At 30.0% G+C, this 19162-nt stretch overlaps 2 protein-coding genes across 13 annotated transcripts in view; one reads left to right on the top strand and one right to left on the bottom strand.

Moving 5' to 3' along the window:
• The window catches only part of LOC127064224 (5-hydroxytryptamine receptor 1), a 126459-nt gene extending 116313 nt beyond the window's left edge, over positions 1 to 10146 (top strand). For all 10 annotated transcript variants that reach the window (XM_050994960.1, XM_050994950.1, XM_050994951.1 and 7 more), the window contains one exon: positions 639 to 10146. In XM_050994960.1, the coding sequence (XP_050850917.1) occupies positions 639 to 1280 (642 nt within the window). In that variant the 3' untranslated portion in view covers positions 1281 to 10146. The remainder of the gene's footprint in view (positions 1 to 638) is intronic.
• Positions 10147 to 15719: 5573 nt separating this feature from the next.
• On the bottom strand, positions 15720 to 18265 carry LOC127064249 (transcription factor BTF3 homolog 4). Of its 3 annotated transcripts, none has more exons than XM_050995028.1 (4): positions 17993 to 18265; positions 17040 to 17411; positions 16824 to 16950; positions 15720 to 16738 (listed from the first exon to the last, which is right to left on the bottom strand). In XM_050995028.1, the coding sequence occupies exons 1-3, from the start codon at positions 18068 to 18070 to the stop codon at positions 16840 to 16842; spliced, it is 561 nt and encodes a 186-aa protein (XP_050850985.1). In that variant the 5' UTR covers positions 18071 to 18265; the 3' UTR covers positions 15720 to 16738; positions 16824 to 16839. The 3 variants fall into 3 exon arrangements, with proteins under 3 accessions (XP_050850985.1, XP_050850984.1, XP_050850983.1); XM_050995027.1 differs by having other exon boundaries at positions 15720 to 16719; positions 16812 to 16950; positions 17993 to 18264; XM_050995026.1 differs by having other exon boundaries at positions 15720 to 16719; positions 17993 to 18264.
• Positions 18266 to 19162: the final 897 nt, after the last annotated feature.

Here is a 19162-nt window from a genome sequence, read left to right as displayed (position 1 = left end):
ATTTCGCGATACATCGAGGTATATTATGTACGTAGAAACATAAAGGGAGTAGCGTAATTCTGAATCCAGAACGTGGCGTTGCTGTTCGTCATTCTCCGACGTAAACCGGTGATATGAACTCGGTCTTTGTTGATGAAACGTTCTTAATATCTTAATAAAACCTCGACAAAGGATTCGTTTCATTAAGGACTATTTTATTTCATTATACGTTTTTTCTTTCTTTCTTTTTTTTCTATTTCTTTTCTTTTTCTCTATCTTCTCGTCTTCTCGTCGTCTTTCTCGATCGGAATAAAGATTAGAATCTTTTATTATTTTCGGGTTAATAATGTTTCGTATGTGTTTACAAAAAAAAAAAAAGACATCCTTGAATAAAATGGATTGAAATTTTGTTTCAAATATCTTTTCCTCATACGCGTGTAATTAGAAACATAGAGAGAGAGAGAGAGCACGCTTACACGTTACACCTAAATACATATATACATATACACACGTACACGTAAACGATTTAAAAAAAAAAAAAAGAAAGAAAAAAGAAATCATTAGCGACAGAGAAAAAATGTCAGGTATTATATAGACGAAAAAAGAAAATAAAAAAGAAATGCAATAAAAAAAGTTTGCACCCTCTTGGAATGTTACAGTGTAGCGGCCATGCAGTGAGATGTTTCGCCGGTGGTCCACGAAAAAGCAACGAGTCTCAATGTCCGATGTTGCAGAAATTAGAGAAGCCAATTCTATCCTCGTCGACGACTACCATGACACCATCGATAACGTCGACGTCCAAGCCAACTTTGATAAGGAATCATTTGAACAGCACCTGTAGCGTGACCAATTCGCCGCATCAAAAGAAATTAAGGTTCCATTTAGCGAAAGAAAGAAAAGCCAGTACGACGTTGGGCATCATAATGAGCGCATTCATCGTTTGTTGGTTGCCATTTTTCGTTCTTGCATTGGTCAGACCGTTTCTTCCTGATCCACAAGCGATTCCAACGTTTTTGTCGAGTCTATTCCTTTGGTTGGGTTATTGCAATAGCCTTTTAAATCCGATTATTTACGTAACGCTTAACAGGGACTTTCGGAAGCCATTCCGCGAGATACTCTGTTTCCGATGCAGCAGCTTAAATCACATGATGCGAGAAGAGTTCTATCAAAGTCAATATGGCGATCCAGTGAACAACTATGAGATCAAAGCCGGCGAAACCGAAACCGGAGATAGATTGGACAATCAAGGGGTCGAAGCGATCGACGTTGTGGCCAACACACCTAATGAGAGCTTTCTGTGATCCAAGTGAATAATTTTACCTTTATCAGACTAATTACTCGTAATGCTCTGAGCTTCTTATGAGATATCTATCTCTGCATCTAGACTCGAGTCATTTTAACTTTTAATATTTATCTGCGGTGCGTCGATCGATTTCTAACCCTATTTGAGCATTTATTAGCGGATTTTCTTTTTTTTTTTCTTTTTTGTTTTTTTTTTTTTTCATGTACGAGATTTTTCCTCTGCATTTCTTTTTTTTTCTTCCTTCCTTTCTTTTTCTTTTTTATTATCTTGTATTTTCTGTCTTTCTCTCTCTTGCTCTTTTTCTTTCTTTTTTACTTTTTCTCTTCTTCTTTTTTTTTCTATTGATAATACGAAATTGTTATTGTTATCGTTGTTGTTATTGCTGTTGTTTTGTGCATAAGTTATATTCATATATATGTATGTATATATATATATATATATATATATATATATATATGTATACGTTGAAATTCTTCCTTTCTCGTCAAATCGTTTAAGAAGAAAAAAGAGAAAAGAAAAAGAAAAAATCGCAGATATCAAATTGAATATTTCAAATGATGCCGTGAAACACGAGTTGATCCCTCAAAGGATTAATCATTCTCCGTGATCTCTCGAGTATTTACTCTTACGGTAAGAAATTATCGCGGAGAGAAACGGAAGAGAGAAAGAAAGAAAACACGAAAAAAAGAAAAAGGAGCAAAAAAAGAAAGAAGAAAACAGAAAGAAAAGAGGTAGAAAAAAGAAGGAGGAGAAGAAGAAGGAGGAGGAAGAAAAGAAGAAGAAGAAGAAGAAGAAAAAGAAGAAGAAAAAGAAAAAGTTTCCTCTTCGACAAAAATCATCGAGAGTTTACGAGCAACGGTCTTCTTTCCGTCGACGCCAGATAGTAGAAGGTCGGTAAGAAAATAAAGAAGTTTAGTGGAAAGTGGTGTAAAGAGAGAACAGTATAGAGAAAGAGAGAGAAAGAGAGTACCTAGTATGGTATCCTATATCTCTATCTTTCTCTTTCTCTATCCCTCTTTATATCTCCCTTGTTCTCTTTCTCTCTATCTCTGTCTCTCTCTCTCTCTCTCTTTTTTCTTTCTCTTTTATACTAAAGCTTGACCGGACATCTCGGTTTTCCGGATTTACCTCTCTTTTCATCGGTCTATCGTGTCCCCCAACGAGAACATCTTGCTTGTCCCCTGGTGTCTCGATTTTCTAACACCACTTTTCTCCCACGCGAGAACAAAATACTATGTCGTTCAACGAGAGAAAGAGAGAGAAAGAAAAAGAGAAAAAGAGAGAGACGGAGAGAGAGAGAGAGAGAGAGATGAAGAAAGAAAGAGATATACATATATATATATATTTTTTTTCCTCTTTTACTTTTTTCCTTTTTTTATATTGGACAAAATCGTTTCAACCTAGAACCAGTGAAAATAAATGACAGATACAGATTCCTGTCGGTTTTAACAAAAGCCTTCCGTTATAATAAATGAACTTATGCGCTATGTATATAGGTAATACTTTTCATCGACGCCATTGTTACGCAGGTATTATATGATGCAGGAGTTATGTATTTGTGTACGTAAATAAGTACTTTACGTATATATCAATCGTTTTGACATTGCTCGTAAACGATTTATAATTTGTCGACCATTTTACATCGGCAATATTGAGGATCTGAGTATTCGTCGTGGCTTTCATTATAATCGATAATTTATCCAATTGTTTTGGTCCATACACATGAACGTTGAAATGAAGCTTTTATTCATAAATGTTTCATCAAATTATTTTCCAAAGACCAAATGGATTTTTATTAATTATATGTATATATATATATATATATATATATATATATGTGTGTGTGTGTGTGTGTGTGTATGTATGTATGTATATATGTATCTGAGAAAGAGAGAAAGTAATTACAAAAAAAAAAAGAAAAAGAAAACAGATAAAGAATGTCATATCTTCTCTCTCTTTCTATTTGTTTATCTTGTTCATTCATTGATTGAAAAAAGAAAAATTACATATATACAAATTCATGTACACGTGTATAACACATACATACATACACACACACACATATATGTATAACAGAGTTGATTTTAAATTCTCTCTCGTGCTTAAGTCACGGAGTCGTTCGTTTCTAAAAAAAAAGAAGAAAAGCAGAATAGAAGAAGAAAATCGAGCATTCTCGTGTTTCTCAGAAAAATGATGATACTACCTTCGTGTCCCCAATTTTTATTTTCACATGAACAAACCAATGGAAAGCAAGATAGTCCATCGTAAGGGTAAAATGAAAAACGGCATCGTTTACATTTAATCCATCCGTCGTCCCTTTTGTCATAAAAAAGAACGAAAGAACGAAAGATAGATAAAGATAAATACAAATACAAATAAAAAGAGAAAGAGAGATACAGATAGAGAGATAAAGGAAAGAAATGGAGAAAGAAAGGTTTTCTAATAGTGACAGAGCTTTCGACGAAATGCTTTGTTGTAACGACGTTGTAACGTTGGTAATGCAAGCGTGAAATCGTTGACCCGGAAACCGGAAGCAGGAGTTTCGAAAGCTCACCGTGGTAAACGTGGAAGCAAACTTGCGTCGACGCGCATAGCTGACAAAACCGCGACCGCGACACGACAAGAGAAGAGGAGGAGGAAGAGGAGGAAGAGGAGGAAGAGGAGGAAAAGGAGGAAGAGGAAGAGGAAGAGGAGAAGGACGATATGGGATGACTTAGAACGTTTCTCACCCTCTCGATTTTCAAATCCCTGCCTGTTTGCCAGCCAACCTACCTGCCTACCTGCCTACTTGCTCGCCTTTATCGATTCGACCAAAACTAGAAATTTGTGGAACGCATATGGATCATATTTGTGTATATAGACATAGCAAATACACCGACACATACACACACACACGCGCGCACGCACGCACGCATGTATGTATATGTATTTATATAATGTATATGTGTATGTGTGCGTGTGTACGTAACTATGATGTCAAATAATCGCTTAATATTCAACACAAATTTTCTACGTTAACACATGTATTAATTATTGCCATATAATTTTGTTTTTATTTCTTTTTTTTTTTTGCATTTTGCTTTTATCTCTTTTTTACTTTAGTATATTGTTTTCCTCCTTATTTTTTTTTTATATTTTGTTTGGATTTTTTTTATTTTATTTTATTTTATTCTTTTCTCCCAATCAATTTCCTTGCAAATTTTTTCATCGAAGGTCGCAAGATGGCGGAGAACCTGAAATGATTTTGGGGGACTTTGAATATCGATCATTCCTTTTTTTTGAGACCTTTTCGAGCGAATTTTCTTTCTCCTTTTTTTCTTTTTTTTTTTTTTTTCTATATGTATACCCATGTGTTAATTGTCGACAGAATTGTGGAAGTTTGTTTAATTTGTTTTTTGCATTTTGTTCTCGCTTTTATTTGTAATTTTTTCTCTTTTTCAGCTTTTTTCGTCGAATAACGCAGGATAGCGGGGACCAAAAAGTTTTCAGACGATTTGAAAAATCGATCACTCCTTTTTTTGAAACCCTTTAGACGAATTTTCTTTTCTTTTTATATACATATATTTTTTTTCTTCTTTTTCGAAAATTACAAGTCTAAAAAGACCTTGATAAATGATAATTGATTTTCAATATCACTTGGGAACTTTCAATCCAACCTGTATATTTAAAATTCGCTGATTTTAATTAACGCATTGAATTATCGATTTTGCGAAGAGCTGTATAGAACAGAATAGAAGAAAGATAATGAATGAATATAGACGGAGAGTTCGTTCGTTAATTAATGTTTGACTAATTGTAAAATTCTTATTTAAAAAAAAAAAAAAAGAAAGAGACAGAAAGAAAGAAAGAAAGTACGTAAGTAAGTAAGTAAATAAGTAAGCTCTTGTGCCAAGCACGGTTAATTAATGTCACATCTCATAAATCCAATGAGACTTTTCACAATCAAGTAAATTATTACTATTCCAGGACAAACTTCATTATTTCTTTTTCTGCTTTATTTATCTTTCCTTTTCTATCATATATATATATATATATATATATATATATATATATATATATATATATAAATTATTTCTATCATACATACATATATTTTCTTTTTCTCTTTTTATTATAATTATCGAAAAAAACAAATTCATCCCGATTTATATCTAATTGTAAGTGTTAGAAATCTATCGGATATTAAAAATTTCAATCGTGACAAGAGTTACAAAAATAAAACGTTCGACTACAAATACACGACCGTATATGTATCTCTACGCGCATATATATAAGTAGAGATAAATATTATAGATAGAGAAAGAAAGAGAGAGAGAGAGAGAGAGAAAGAAAGAAAGGGAAATGAAACACGTTTAAAAGAAGAAAAAAAATGGAGATCCAAGCGAATAAAAATTTTCGATCGTTTAATGTAACAAAAGCAAAAAAAAGGAAGAAAGAAAATAAAGAGATAAAAAGACCTCGAAAGAAAAAGAAAAACCACGAATTTTTATCGGATCGATGGCAATAGATTTACGAGAAGAAGTAATATTAGATTTTAACGTCGAATAGATCGTCGAATTAGAAATTATACTGATCGATCGATGAGAAGAGAATAATGGACGATAAATGATAGAGTTTATCTTAAAACGAGATATCTATGTATATATATATATACATATATATGCATATATATATATACATATACAAATAAATACGAATAATAAATTATCTTTTATTATACTGGATAAGGTTCGATTGTAGAAAAGAGATCTCGATGTCTCTACGATTAAAATTAGTGAGTATCACGCGCTCGATGTTCGTTGTTCCGAATCGTTCGATTTTTTTCTCGACGTCATATTTTATGATCGAAAGGAAAAGGGATTAAAAGGATGTGTGCAGAAAAAGAAAAAGAAAAAAAAAAAGAGACGTATCACTAGCTAGACAATCCTAAATGTTTCATAAGCGAACATGTTTGTATGTGATGTAAATCAAAAAGAAGACAGATAAAGAAAAAAAAAAAAAAGAAGTAACAGAGTATCTTAGAGAAACACAGAGAATCGTTAATGATAACAATAATAATAGTAATAATAATAATAACAGTAATAATAATAATGATAATGATAATAAAAATAATATTAATGATGATATATGATATTAATAATCTGTACACGAGTTCATCGTCATAGCTTTAAAAAAAAAAAAAAAAAAGAAAAAAGAGGAAAAAACAAGAACAAACAAAAAATTAAAAAAAAAATGTTAAGCTACTTTCTTTCTTTAAAAAAAAAAAAAAAATGAAAATGAAAAGAAAATTATCAAAGGAAACAATAAATTAAAATGAAAATAATTATTGCACGCGAGGCTTCCAAATATATATATATATATATATATAATATACATCTATATATATATATAATATATATATATATATATACATCTAGCCGCAAGTAACTATTAGACGAACGTTAAATGCATCTAACGTATCCTAAATTTCTGATAAAATTAAACCTCACTTCCCCACTCCCTTACTCTCTCTCTCTCTCTCTCTCTCTCTCTCTCTCTCTCTCTCTCTCTCTCTCTCTCTCTCTCTCTTTCTCTCTCTCTCTCTATCACTGAGAGAGTTAAATCTCATGGGAGAAGGATAGAGAGAGAGAGAGAGAGTACCTTGGAGCTATTTAATACACACATTAGATGAATATTTGCGGTCTCTTGGATCTCGTAAATGAAATTTTCAAAGTTGCGTGCTACCTAGAGAACTTCGTCGAAAGCTTCGAAAATACGAATTTTGTTCGATGTTTTAAAAATAATATTTTATATCTTTCGAGAAATATATTTCACTGTACTTTGGAAATATTCTAAAACTATACGAAAACGATATGATATTGGTTTTGCAAATGGCGTCGATTAGTTTCAACGTGAAATCTATTCGAATTCAAACACGTTCCGAAGTAAAAATTCTTCGCTCACTTCTTTTTCACTTATTCTTTCTTTTTTTTTCATTTTTGAGAAAATTTGAGAAGGAACTAGAAGGTTTTGAGAAAAAAAAAAAGAAAGGAAGAAAAGAAAGAAAAAACTCTCTAGAAAACTTCCTTCCTAGTATTCCTAGGATCATATTAGCTCGAGTATTAAATTATAATAACATGTAGAAGTGAATTTTAAAAAGTAATAATAAGAGATTCTTCGTAAACGTATAAAGAGAAAAAAAAAATTGTAGTAATGTGTACTACGCGTATGATGCAAAAAAAAAAAAGAATACGTATATCGTTTCGATGTAACACGTTAGATAAATGATAAATGATGTATAGAATTTATCAATGTAAAGAAAAGCGTGATAATAGGATGTCTCTCTTTTAAGTAGATTTTAAAAACAAACGACACACCACTCTCGTCTCTTATAGCGAGGCGAAGGTAAAAGGATTAATTAAAAAAAAAAAAAAAAAAAAAAAAAAAAAAAAAGAGGGGGAGGAGGGAAGAAAAAAGAGATTCAAAAAGAAAATAAAAGAAAAAGAACGACACAAAAGAAATCCTTTCTGCGAAGAGCCGAAGGAAAGAAAGAAAGAAAGAAAAAAAAAAAAAGAAACAGAAAAAGAAAATAAAAGAAAATCCCTCTAAAAATCGCAAAGAGAGAAATATCGGATTTTTCTTCTCTTTTTTTTTTTTCTTTTCTTCTTTTTCTTATTCATTCTTTTGGAACATTATTATCGATCTTTTTTTCTCAATCGAATTTTTTTCTTTCTTTTTTTTTTTTGTTTTTTCTTTGACGCGTTTTGAATCGTTCACTGCGCGTGTTAAAGCAAAGAAATATAATACTATATCACGATTATATTATTATTGTTATTATAAAAATGTCAGTGTGTGTATATGTGTGTGCATCTATCTGCGTGTATCTATGTATGTGTGTATTTATGTATGTATGTCCTTTGTATGTATGTACGTATGTACGTATGTACGTATGTATGTTACGTGTGCTGTGTACGTGTGAGCGCATATACACGATATAACGAAACTCGAGGATAAATCGTTTTCAACGAGAACAAAGAGAAAATTTAACGTAGCGGCTACGAACGAGCAGTCATTTCCAATTGGCAAATTCGATAAGCGCCGAGTGTTGGAATCACGATTTTTCGCAATGTGAATATCGACATTGAAAAAGAGAAAGAGAAAGAAAGAAAAAGGGAGAGTGAGAAAGAAAAAGAGAGAGAGAAAGAGAGAGAGAGAGAAAAGAGGGAACAATTTCGTAGGGAATCGATTTCCGATATTGAAATACAAATTTTCGAAAGATTGCAACGTCCGCGAGAAAAATGTTTTAAATGAATTTCTTTTTCGTAGTTTATCCACGCGGATATAATCTCTGTAGACAAATTTTATTCTATTCTTTTCTCTTTTTTATTTTTCTATTCTTTCTTTTCCTCCTCCAATTTTTCTCCTTCTGATAATTTAACTTAATTAATCCCTTAGGATTAAATTTAACAGGAGGTGACGACGGGTTTAACTCGAATTATGGAACAAATTTAAATAACAAATTTAATAAAGGAACTTCGTGATTATGATAAATGACAACGAATTCTTCAACGAGTTTCGTTAGATCATTGTAACCTTATTAACAATGAGGGGAAAAATATGTGAACGTATTCGAAGGATAAAGTTGAGGGAATATTAGAAGATCGATAAGAAAAGACATCGTTATCATTTCTCTCTCTCTCTCTCTCTCTCTCTCTCTCTCTCTCTCTCTCTCTTTCTCTCTGGCTTTTTCTGTCTCTCTTACGCACACACACGCACACACAATTAGCCTTATTTTTGATACCAACGTTGATATATTGAAAAACTCTTTGGGTTCTACGACGAGATGAATTATAAAATAATTCGTAATAATTGAAAAGGAAATTAATAATTTGATAAGACGCGAGATATATGTATTTGCCATCTTTCGTTTCTATCGATTTTCATATGTACCATTACATTTACGAAAGGATGATAAAGATAAGGAGATGAAAGAGAGAGAGAGAGAGAGAGAGAGAGAGAGAGAAGCAGGTAGAAGAAAGAAAGAAATGAAAAAATCTACAGACACAGCTGTCTCTCGTTCTTTCGAACGAAAGAAATTCTAGAACAGGAAGAGGTCTTATAGCTTATCTTATATATATATATATATATATATATATATATATATATATATATATATATATATATATAAGAGTTCTTTAAGAGCGCGCTAAAACCTGTCGACTATTATCCTCTGTACATAAAATAAAAAGAACACCGGGAGAAACTTCCTATATAAATGTGTGTCAAGATATATATATATATATATATATATATATATATATATATATGTGGTGTGCTATAAGTTAATTATTACAAATAGATCGATGAAGACACGAGAGAGAGAGGGAGAGAAAGAGATAGATATAAAAATAAAAAAAAAAAGAGAGAGAAAGAGAGAGAAAAATAAAGAGAAGATACGATCGATCTGACTAAAGTAAAAGTATTTGAAAATAATAAATATCATATGATCATCGAAGGAATAATTTTAAATGGTGTTAGTTTTAAATAAATAAATACATTCCTTTTTCTCTCGTTTCTCAATATATATTATAGTGATGAACCCTTTCTTATATATTCCTCGCCCTCGCAGAGGTTTTGGGTTATTTATCTGGTAAAAGAAAAAAAAAAGAAAAAGAAAGGAAAAAAAAAAGAGAAAGAAAGAAAGAAAAAAGAAAGAAAGAAAGAAAAGAAAATGGAACAAAACTCATTTATATGTAAAACGTTAGGTTATTGAATAGATCATGTAAAATATGTAAATGAATTGTCGCATAATTAAAATAGATAGATGAAAGATGTTGAAAGTAAAATACCCGATAAAATTACATAAATATATGTATGTAAATATATTACAACAGGATATTTTACTTGCCGACCCTGTTTTATAGTCTTATCTCTCTATCTCTATCTCTATTTCTTTATTTATTTCTCTCTCTCTCTCTCTCTCTCTCTCTCTCTCTTTCTTTTTATCTATATGTCTATCTCTATCTTTTCCAATAAAAAACGATCCTTCTGAAATCCTCCAATACCGCAATAGCAAGATCGAGAGGGACCTTTCTTCTTCGAAGGATATCTCTGCCGAAAAATATCTTGACTCTTTCTATCGAATTTGCTGCTTACGTTATTCCAAGCTTTCCTTTGGATTTTCCTTATCGTAGAAAAATTTATTTGACGACGATATATAGATTCTCCTCTTTGGTTATCCTTTCATCTCATGAATTTCATCAGGAATTTCACGTTACTCCTTGCGTTGTTTTATTTCAACGAAAGGAAGAAAATAAACAAAAAGAAAATTATATACTAGCGTTCCGTCGAAATTATATATTTCTGTCGTTTTATCGCTTATAATTTAATTTGAGAATATATTGCGTTTTTTGAAAGACATTCGTAACACAGATAAATAAATTTCGCGATTGGAAAAAGAATGAAATTAAAAAGATATTTTATATAGATGGATATATAGATAGATAGATAGATAGATACGTATGTATTAGTTATTACGGAATATTTTTCTTTATCGATTCGACGTGGAATCTTAACGTGATGTAAAAAAACGTAAACATATATGAAACGTCGTAATAGGAATCCTAGTAATAGTAGTAGTAATTGTGGTGGTGGTAATAGTATCTTTCACGACTTCGTAAGTACTACGAGTGTAAACAATAGAGGTAGGTCAACAATAACGAGGCACGTTCAGTTATCGCTCGACTCTCATCCTAGCTTGACTTGCTTGCATCTCTCCGGTAAGTATCTTTATACGTATATACGTATGTGTGTGTATATAATATAATATATGTATGTATGTATGTATGTATGTATGTATGTATGTTTGTGTGTGTATATATACGCATATATCTTTTGTCACTCGTCGAAATTTCAAGAAGATTAAGTCTCGCAAAAGATAATTAATTTTTTTTAATTATATTATCTTATTCGTTTAGAATGAATTTTGGATAAAGTTTAAATAAAAGGACACGTTTTACGTCCGTTCAAAAATGATCGATTTTCGTCAACGAAAGAATACCGCAGCTATGATTTTACTTGGATCTACGAATAGATAGATATAAGATATATCTAATATAACATCGTTGATTTAACGTTTATAAAAGTAACGATTCGTCGAAGTTTTTTTTTTCTTTTTTCCTTTCTTTCTTTCTTTATTATTAAACGTGATTGAAATCGTTAATGGCGACGTATATTTAAGTACGCATATTTACATCGTAAGTTTTCGTTATTATCGACGAATAAATAAACAGAGAAAGATACGTTTTATTATTTCGTAAAGATTATTATTGTCTAAAGGACATCTTGTTTAATTCGATTTATATATCCGATTTATAATTAACAAGATCGTAATGATAACCCTCATAGCTCTCGCGTTCGTTCGATTTTATGTACATAGGTATTTATCATATTAGATCGATTATTTTCTTCATACATAAATTATAAGGAATACAAACACAAAGAGTGATTTGTTGGTGTCTATAAACACGTACTTACGTACGACGTATATGATTTATCATTTCTATCGATTTTATGCAATTTTTAACAATTTTCATTAGCTTGGTTTGTTATAAGAAGATTGAATTTTTTTTCTTTCTTTTTTTTTATATATATATAAGCGCTTCTAGAATAATCGTTAGAACGTTATTTTTTGCACGTTAATCCTTCGTTTCGTTAAGGATCTATAATTACGATTTATAATTAAATAAGAATTATTATCATAATTAATCATAGCTCGTTCGTTCGATTTTAGAATATATATATATATATTTGTATTTCATCGATTATTTATTTTCATGAATATATTAATACTTGCTGATAGACACGTCGTCGTCGATGTTCGAATAAATTGAATTATCCAAGTTCGAAAAAAGGAAAAAAAAGGAAAAAAAGAGGGAGAGAGAGAGAGAAGGGAGACGGTACGATTAAAAATCGTGCGAGATAAAAAAGGAGAAGAGAACGAAGTTAATTAGTTGACCGGATTAAAAGCGTAAGATTTTATTTCGAGTTCAGCCACTAAAAGGACTCACCGTTTAATTAATTTAACGTGCAACGATGAAAGTCATTTTGCTCTCGCCCGGATTAAGAATTTTATTGGTCGAAATGAAATAATTCCAAGGAATTATATCTATTTTGTTCGGATTTGAGAAAATTCGAAAGAAGCGTTCTTGTTTTATTTTATTCTTCTTTTTTTTTTGCTTTTTTTTTTTACATCTTCATTACGTACGTAAAAATTTCACGCGTTAATTAACAACAACAGGACGTTAAGCCCGTCGAGTCCGAGTCAAATTTATATTGGGAAAAAATTTTATTTTTATTTCTTTCTATTTATTTTTACCTTAAACTTTTAATTAACAATAAAATACATTTACCATCGAGTACCAAATTTTCTAGAAAAAATTTTTTATTTATTTATTTATTTATTTATTTGTTTATCTATTTATTCACTTATATTTGACGATAAATATAAAATGAGAAGACAGTAATGGCAAATGAAATGTGACAAGAAAATTCGATAATTGGTATTAGAAAGTTAAAGAACTTTAAGGTAAGTAGTTGGAAGTCATTCTCTAATGGACGAAGATGAAAGAGTAAAGTCGAAAAGACAGTTGCTAAACTCATAATAAATGAAAGTGAATTACTGTTGGATTATTACATTCGAGTTTTACTAATCGAAATCGTCAGACGTTAATTATAGATATAAATTTTTACTAAGAATTTTAATTATTTTTATTTACTATTATTTATTCTTATTGCATTACTATATTTTTAACGATACATATTAAATTAAGACGATAAGTAATGAACAAATAAACGCGACAAGAAAATTCGATAATTGGTATTACGAAGTTAAAAGAACTTTAAAGTAGTTAGAAGTCGGTCTCGAATAAACTCAAAGATGAAAGAGCAAAGTCGAAAAGACAGTTGCCAAATTTAATAAATAGAAATGAATTGTTCCTGTGGATTATTATATTTGAGTTTTATTAATCAAAAAAGGGATATCAAATAAGACTATCAAACTTTTTAAATTATTGATCGTATAAATCGTATAATTAATTTATTAATTACGATTTTATGACTGAAGCATATATAAAGGGATAGACAACGATAGGTATACGAGAAAAGATATATATATATATATATATATATATATATATATATATATATAAACTTTTTTAACAACAAAACTTTGAATCTCCATGTTCTCCATCTTCGTTCAAAAGTTTGTTATATTGTATGTCTAAAAGTTTTCTTCGTCTATTTGGAACATAGTTTTAGTTAAGAACTTTGAAAGCTCGTTGTAATTTCTTCATTGAAATGATAGCAACTATCTCGACTGGTAAGAACATTAGAAAACTTTTGACTAAATTAATGTAAATGCAGAGGAAGAAAAAAAAAGAAAAAGAGAGAAAGAAAAAAAAAAAAGTTACTTTCGACGTTTTAGATCCGAACTGCGTACCGTAATTATTTTCGATCGACCTGTCGATTATTTAAATATTATCATTTAATTATTTCGAATTATTATTCATAGAGTATACAAGGGATAAATATAAATTGATAAATAATTTTTAGAATAATAACGTATTATCTCTCTTCCATTTAAATGGATATTATAATACGAACGATTAATCGTTTATTATTTAAATTATTATTTAATCATTTTGAATTATTATTCATATTAAAAGAAGGAAAGGATAAAGGTAAATTGAAAAATAATTTTTAAACGGAGGTATATCTCTTTGATTGGAATAATGTGAAATCGATTCGCATTATAAATACGAACGGCAGATTATCGATTATTATTTTTTTAACTGATTATTTATAAATGAAAGACAAATATAAATTATGAAAAATAATTATTGAAATACAAAATGTAACTTTCGTTTTAAATAATGTGAAATCGATTGATTTCTTTTCGATTTATCGATTAAACTATTAGTCGAATGTCGACAAACAAAATGGTGGTGGTAAACCAAAGAAAAATAAGAAATGAGGAGGAAACGTATTAATGTGTCTATCAAGTGTGTCTCTCTCTCTCTCTCTCTATACATGTACATATATGTATATATGTGTATATATATATATATATATATATATATGTACATCGTGAAAAAATTTTCAAAGCGATAAATAGCATAGTCGATGACTACGAGACTTCCACGATTACCTTGACTGTTGACATTTTGTTAGAACAATGTCGAGATCCCACGATCGCCATTTTATATTGTTTCTTTATTATTATTTATTTATTTATTCACCATTTCTGTAAAAATCGATTTCGCAATCATCTTCTTATATATATATATATATATATATATATATATATATATATATTATTTATGCATGAGATCTTATCGAATGATTTACAAATGATCCAGCAATGAATATTATTATTAAATATCGTCGTATATAATAACCTCGAAAAAAAAAGATAAATAAATTTAATAAATAAAATAAAATAAAAATAGAAAATAAAAATATATTAAAATGAAAAATGATTCTTCGGGTTTGAATAGAGAGTTTTTAAAAAGTTAACAGGCCAAAGATAATAATGAAATATTACTCGAATTCTTTCGAGAAAACGAAGTCACAATGATTTATGATTATCATCCTAGATAAAAAGTTGTTCAGTTTATTAAGTATAAGTTATTTTCCGATAGAGTGCATAGAATTTAGTTTTTTAGAAAAGAAAAGGCTGCGCAAAGAAATACGTTGTAATGTCCTCATAGTTGTAAAATTTAAATCGCTTTTATCTAATATCCAAAACTTTTATATCTTTTTTTTTAAAGTGTAAATAATAAATAATTAATAGAAAAGGAGAGATAGCAATAAAGTTCAAGTTAACTCCGAACTAACGTTTCTAATGTTTTCTCTATTTCTTTTTTCTTTTTATCACTTTTGTTCCCTCACTTTTCATAAATTTACCTAAATATTAATATATAAGCCAAGTTCAAGGACATTCCAAAGTATAAAGTTACTAGATTGTTTCATAATATAAATTACATGTAATTAAAAGTTAATACACTCAACACACAAAATAATTAACTCAATTAAGTGTTAAATTCTTCTCGTTTCCATGAGAATTTTGAATATTTTTTTGTTTTGGTTTAAAGAGATTCATTAGGTAAAGTTGAAAAATGTAAAGTAAATTGGACCAAGCAGAATGTTTAGTGCTATTATGCATAAGTGTTATTATGCAATTATAAAAAGATCGTTAGTTTTTTTCGTGTAAATTTTTTTCTTTCTTTTTTTTTTTTCTTATCACAATCAAAACATTCGACTTTGTTTGATGTGAATCATGTTTCAGATATATAAAGTTCTATTAGGTAGATTATATATATATGTATATATATATATATGATGTATGTATGTATATATATATACACATAGCTCTTATTAGTTATATTTGCGTACTACATATTTGATACAAGTTTATTCTACCAATGAAAATATAAATATCGAGACAATAAGATTATTGTATACAGTGTGACGGAACGCATGAAATTTGTTCTTTTTTGTTTCTCTTTTTTTTTCTTCGTTTTTTTATTTTTAAGTAGAAAACCGCACTTCCAGCAAAAGAATTTATTCCATAGATTACATTACAAAATATTACACCCCTTTTCTTTCTCTATCTCTGTGCTGGAAAGCTATTGCAAGTTTGGTACCACTTCGTAGTAACCAGTTAGTAGCCATCGTTATTAACTTTATTGATTAAAATAGAAGTGTTTCAATATTTTCCACCTACTTTTGCTTCCATCTATAATCTATATAAACTTTCCTTCGTTAAATAACATTATTACAGATAGATGAACCTTATCCTCTGCTTCTCGAGTGTAACTTTGTATTTTCCTTTTCTCTTTTTTCTTTTTCTGCTATTAATTTGAAGTTCCAGCTTGTATAAAGTTAGTTGAAATGAAAAATTAAAGCTAATAAAACAATGCTTTCCTTTAAAAAGTCATTGTTCTTTGTTTCAAGGCGTTGATATGATATATAGCCATATTATATAAATTCATTATTTTGTATTAATCTTTACATACACTTGAGCAACTGAGATAAACGTTCACAACATTGTTATAGAATGTGATTTTTGTTTAAACATATGGAACATATATATATATATAAATATATATATATTCCCGCTTTTTTTTTTAATTCGGGAATAATAATGTTCTTCCTTGGCTGATTCAAAACAAAGTTTGCGTTTAACAGATGCAATAAAATAAGAAACACATCTTTCGTAGAAATATTTAATTTCTGTAACAGCCTCTTTTATTTCTTGTCAACTGTTACTCATATAGCAGTATTATAGTGTATGTCAAGTATTTATAACGTGTGTATAGTTATATTTCGTTTACTCGTTGCTTATGCAACTTTGCATTTCTTGACTTTTAATTACAACAGTCTGTCCTGGGAAACATCTATAGAAAATAAGGAAATCTAATGAACAACAGTACTTGTATTTCTTCGCGAGAGACTTACTTAATATCTATATATCTATATATCTATATACCTAGGGCTTTACCTCGACAATAAACTCTTTAAGCTTCGGGCGTAGCTAATGGTGCCTCTTTCTTTTCGTCGATTGTGATGATTTCTTTTTTGTCACCGGAGACTTTATCGTTCTCCTCGACTTCTTTTTTTGGTGCAACCTAAAAATAAACACGATATATTTATTAGACGACAAAAGAAAATTATTATTTTTATTTATAAGAACGATAGAATTGTTTGTAGCATTTACCTCTTCTTTGCTAGCTTCATCAAAGTTCTCGACTAAGTCGGGAACTTCATCGTCTTCTTCTAGCGTAGCTTTACCGACTGCACTACCCGCCACTGTACTCGCTAACCGTTTTAGTTGTGTTAGACCTTCTGGACCTAGTTGACTCAATATACCAGGCAACATTTCGGTTATTTGTTTATTTTCCCCATGGCCAGTAATCGCGAATGTGTTAGCCGATAAGCTGGCTTGGGCTTTTGGATTATTAAAATGAACGACAGTGCCGTCGTCCTTAATCATGTTAACTTCCTCTATACCAGGAATAGTGTTAACAGATAACTTTTTCAGACAACTCTGTAATTTTTTGTCATCTGTCGCAGCGGTGGCATGTACTACCTGCAAAATCCCGTAGATTTTATAGTTTACACAAAACAACACTCAAGTTCCGAGTTAACGAAAATAAATGAACTGATAAATAGATCATTGTCAATAGGAATAAAAGTCAAAAGAAATATCTATACGTTAGGTTAATGAAACTGTTCCATGCTTTCTCTCGTGGTAGCCAATTAATAAATCAACGTAACCAGTATCAACAAATGTAAAACGATAGAAAGAAATCAAAAAAGATATGTAAATAATATCAATAACATAGAAGAATTATTGACAAATAATAAAAAAGATATGTCTCAAACAAAATATCCCGGATAAACGTATTCGCCTGACGATATTTTCTTTGATAAAAATTACGTAGGACTATATTATTAAAAAAGAAAAAGAAAAAGAAAAAAAAAAGAAAAAAAGAAAAAAGAAGAAAGAAAGAAAAAAGGTAAGAAATGAAAAAAAAAAGAAAAGATAAACGAAAAAGAAAGAAAGAAGTAAAATTAGAATTAACGAGGTCGAAGAAGAACGAAAGTTAATACGATTGAACGAAAATAATGTGAAAGGAAAGGAAAAAAAAAAAAAAGAGGTTGATGTACCTTCTTCTTGCGTCGGGGTGTTCCCTTACCGCCGATTCGTACTTGGGCTTGAAGCTTCTTCAACTTCTCCGGATTCATGTTGATATTATTTTGTGGAAAGGAACTAAACGATTGATTCGAATATTATACACGATACGCGATAATCGCGTAAACAACGATGAGATTTCGAAAAGATAAAAAAAATCGAGTCTTTCGAAGGAGACAAAACTGCCGGCGAACAAACACGTGCTCTCTGTTCGCCGAGTGGATCGAGAAAATGGAAGTGTACGCTTCTCTAGCTCTCCTACGTCAGAGACAGCTTCCGGACGTATTCGACGTTTCCGGTTGAATCTAAACTCAATAAAATTAATCGTCCGTAAAATTTTCATCATTTTTCATATAGACATTTATCTTCAATATCATTTTATAAGTAGTCTTATATTATTTCAGAGAAAATACGTTAGTAAAAAGAGATTAATTTTATTCAATCGAAATTTCTTACAACAGTACCTTTGATTCACGTTGTTGGTCATGGAGGGAGAGATAAAGAGAGTGAGAGAGTGAGAGAGAGAGAGAGAGAGAGAGAGTAATTGAGTGAGAGAGAGAGAGAGAAAGAGAGAGAGAGGGGGAAGAGAAAAAGAAAGAAAGAAAGAAAGATCATCGCGTAACATCGTGTGCTATGACTAGAGAAAAAATTTTCATGAGATCCTTATGGGATCAGGATCTATCAGATACGAGATCGAATGATTTATTTTCGACGGTTAACAACGATAGGTCGATTTAATTTATTATTTTTTAAGTATCTACATGAGAATGATATAGAGGTTCTTTTCTTCTCTTTTTTCTTTTTTTTTTCTTTCTTTTTCGAAAAGATGTAACATTACAAGGAAGAAATCGTTTTGTCTTCTTTTTTTATTTTCTCTTTCTCTCTCTCTCTCTCTCTCTCACTCTTTCTTTCTCTTTCTCTTTTGTCGTATATAAATTTTTTTTTTCCTAGTAAAGTCAAATCGGTGATTTGAAATTTTTAATGACAATCACGATCGTGATATTTATATTCGGTTTAACCTTGAGATTCGATAGATACTTTTTTACGTTGTACTGTTCGTCCTTCTGGAACCCATGAAAAAACATTTTAATCGTTATGACATGAATATGTAATCTTTATTTCTTTCATGTATTACGTAATGTAAT

Source organism: Vespula vulgaris, chromosome 5 (genome assembly GCF_905475345.1).
Source record: "Vespula vulgaris chromosome 5, iyVesVulg1.1, whole genome shotgun sequence".
NCBI lineage: Eukaryota > Metazoa > Arthropoda > Insecta > Hymenoptera > Vespidae > Vespula > Vespula vulgaris.
Note: the sequence above shows the minus strand (reverse complement) of the source record. Positions and strands in the feature narration are given on the sequence as shown.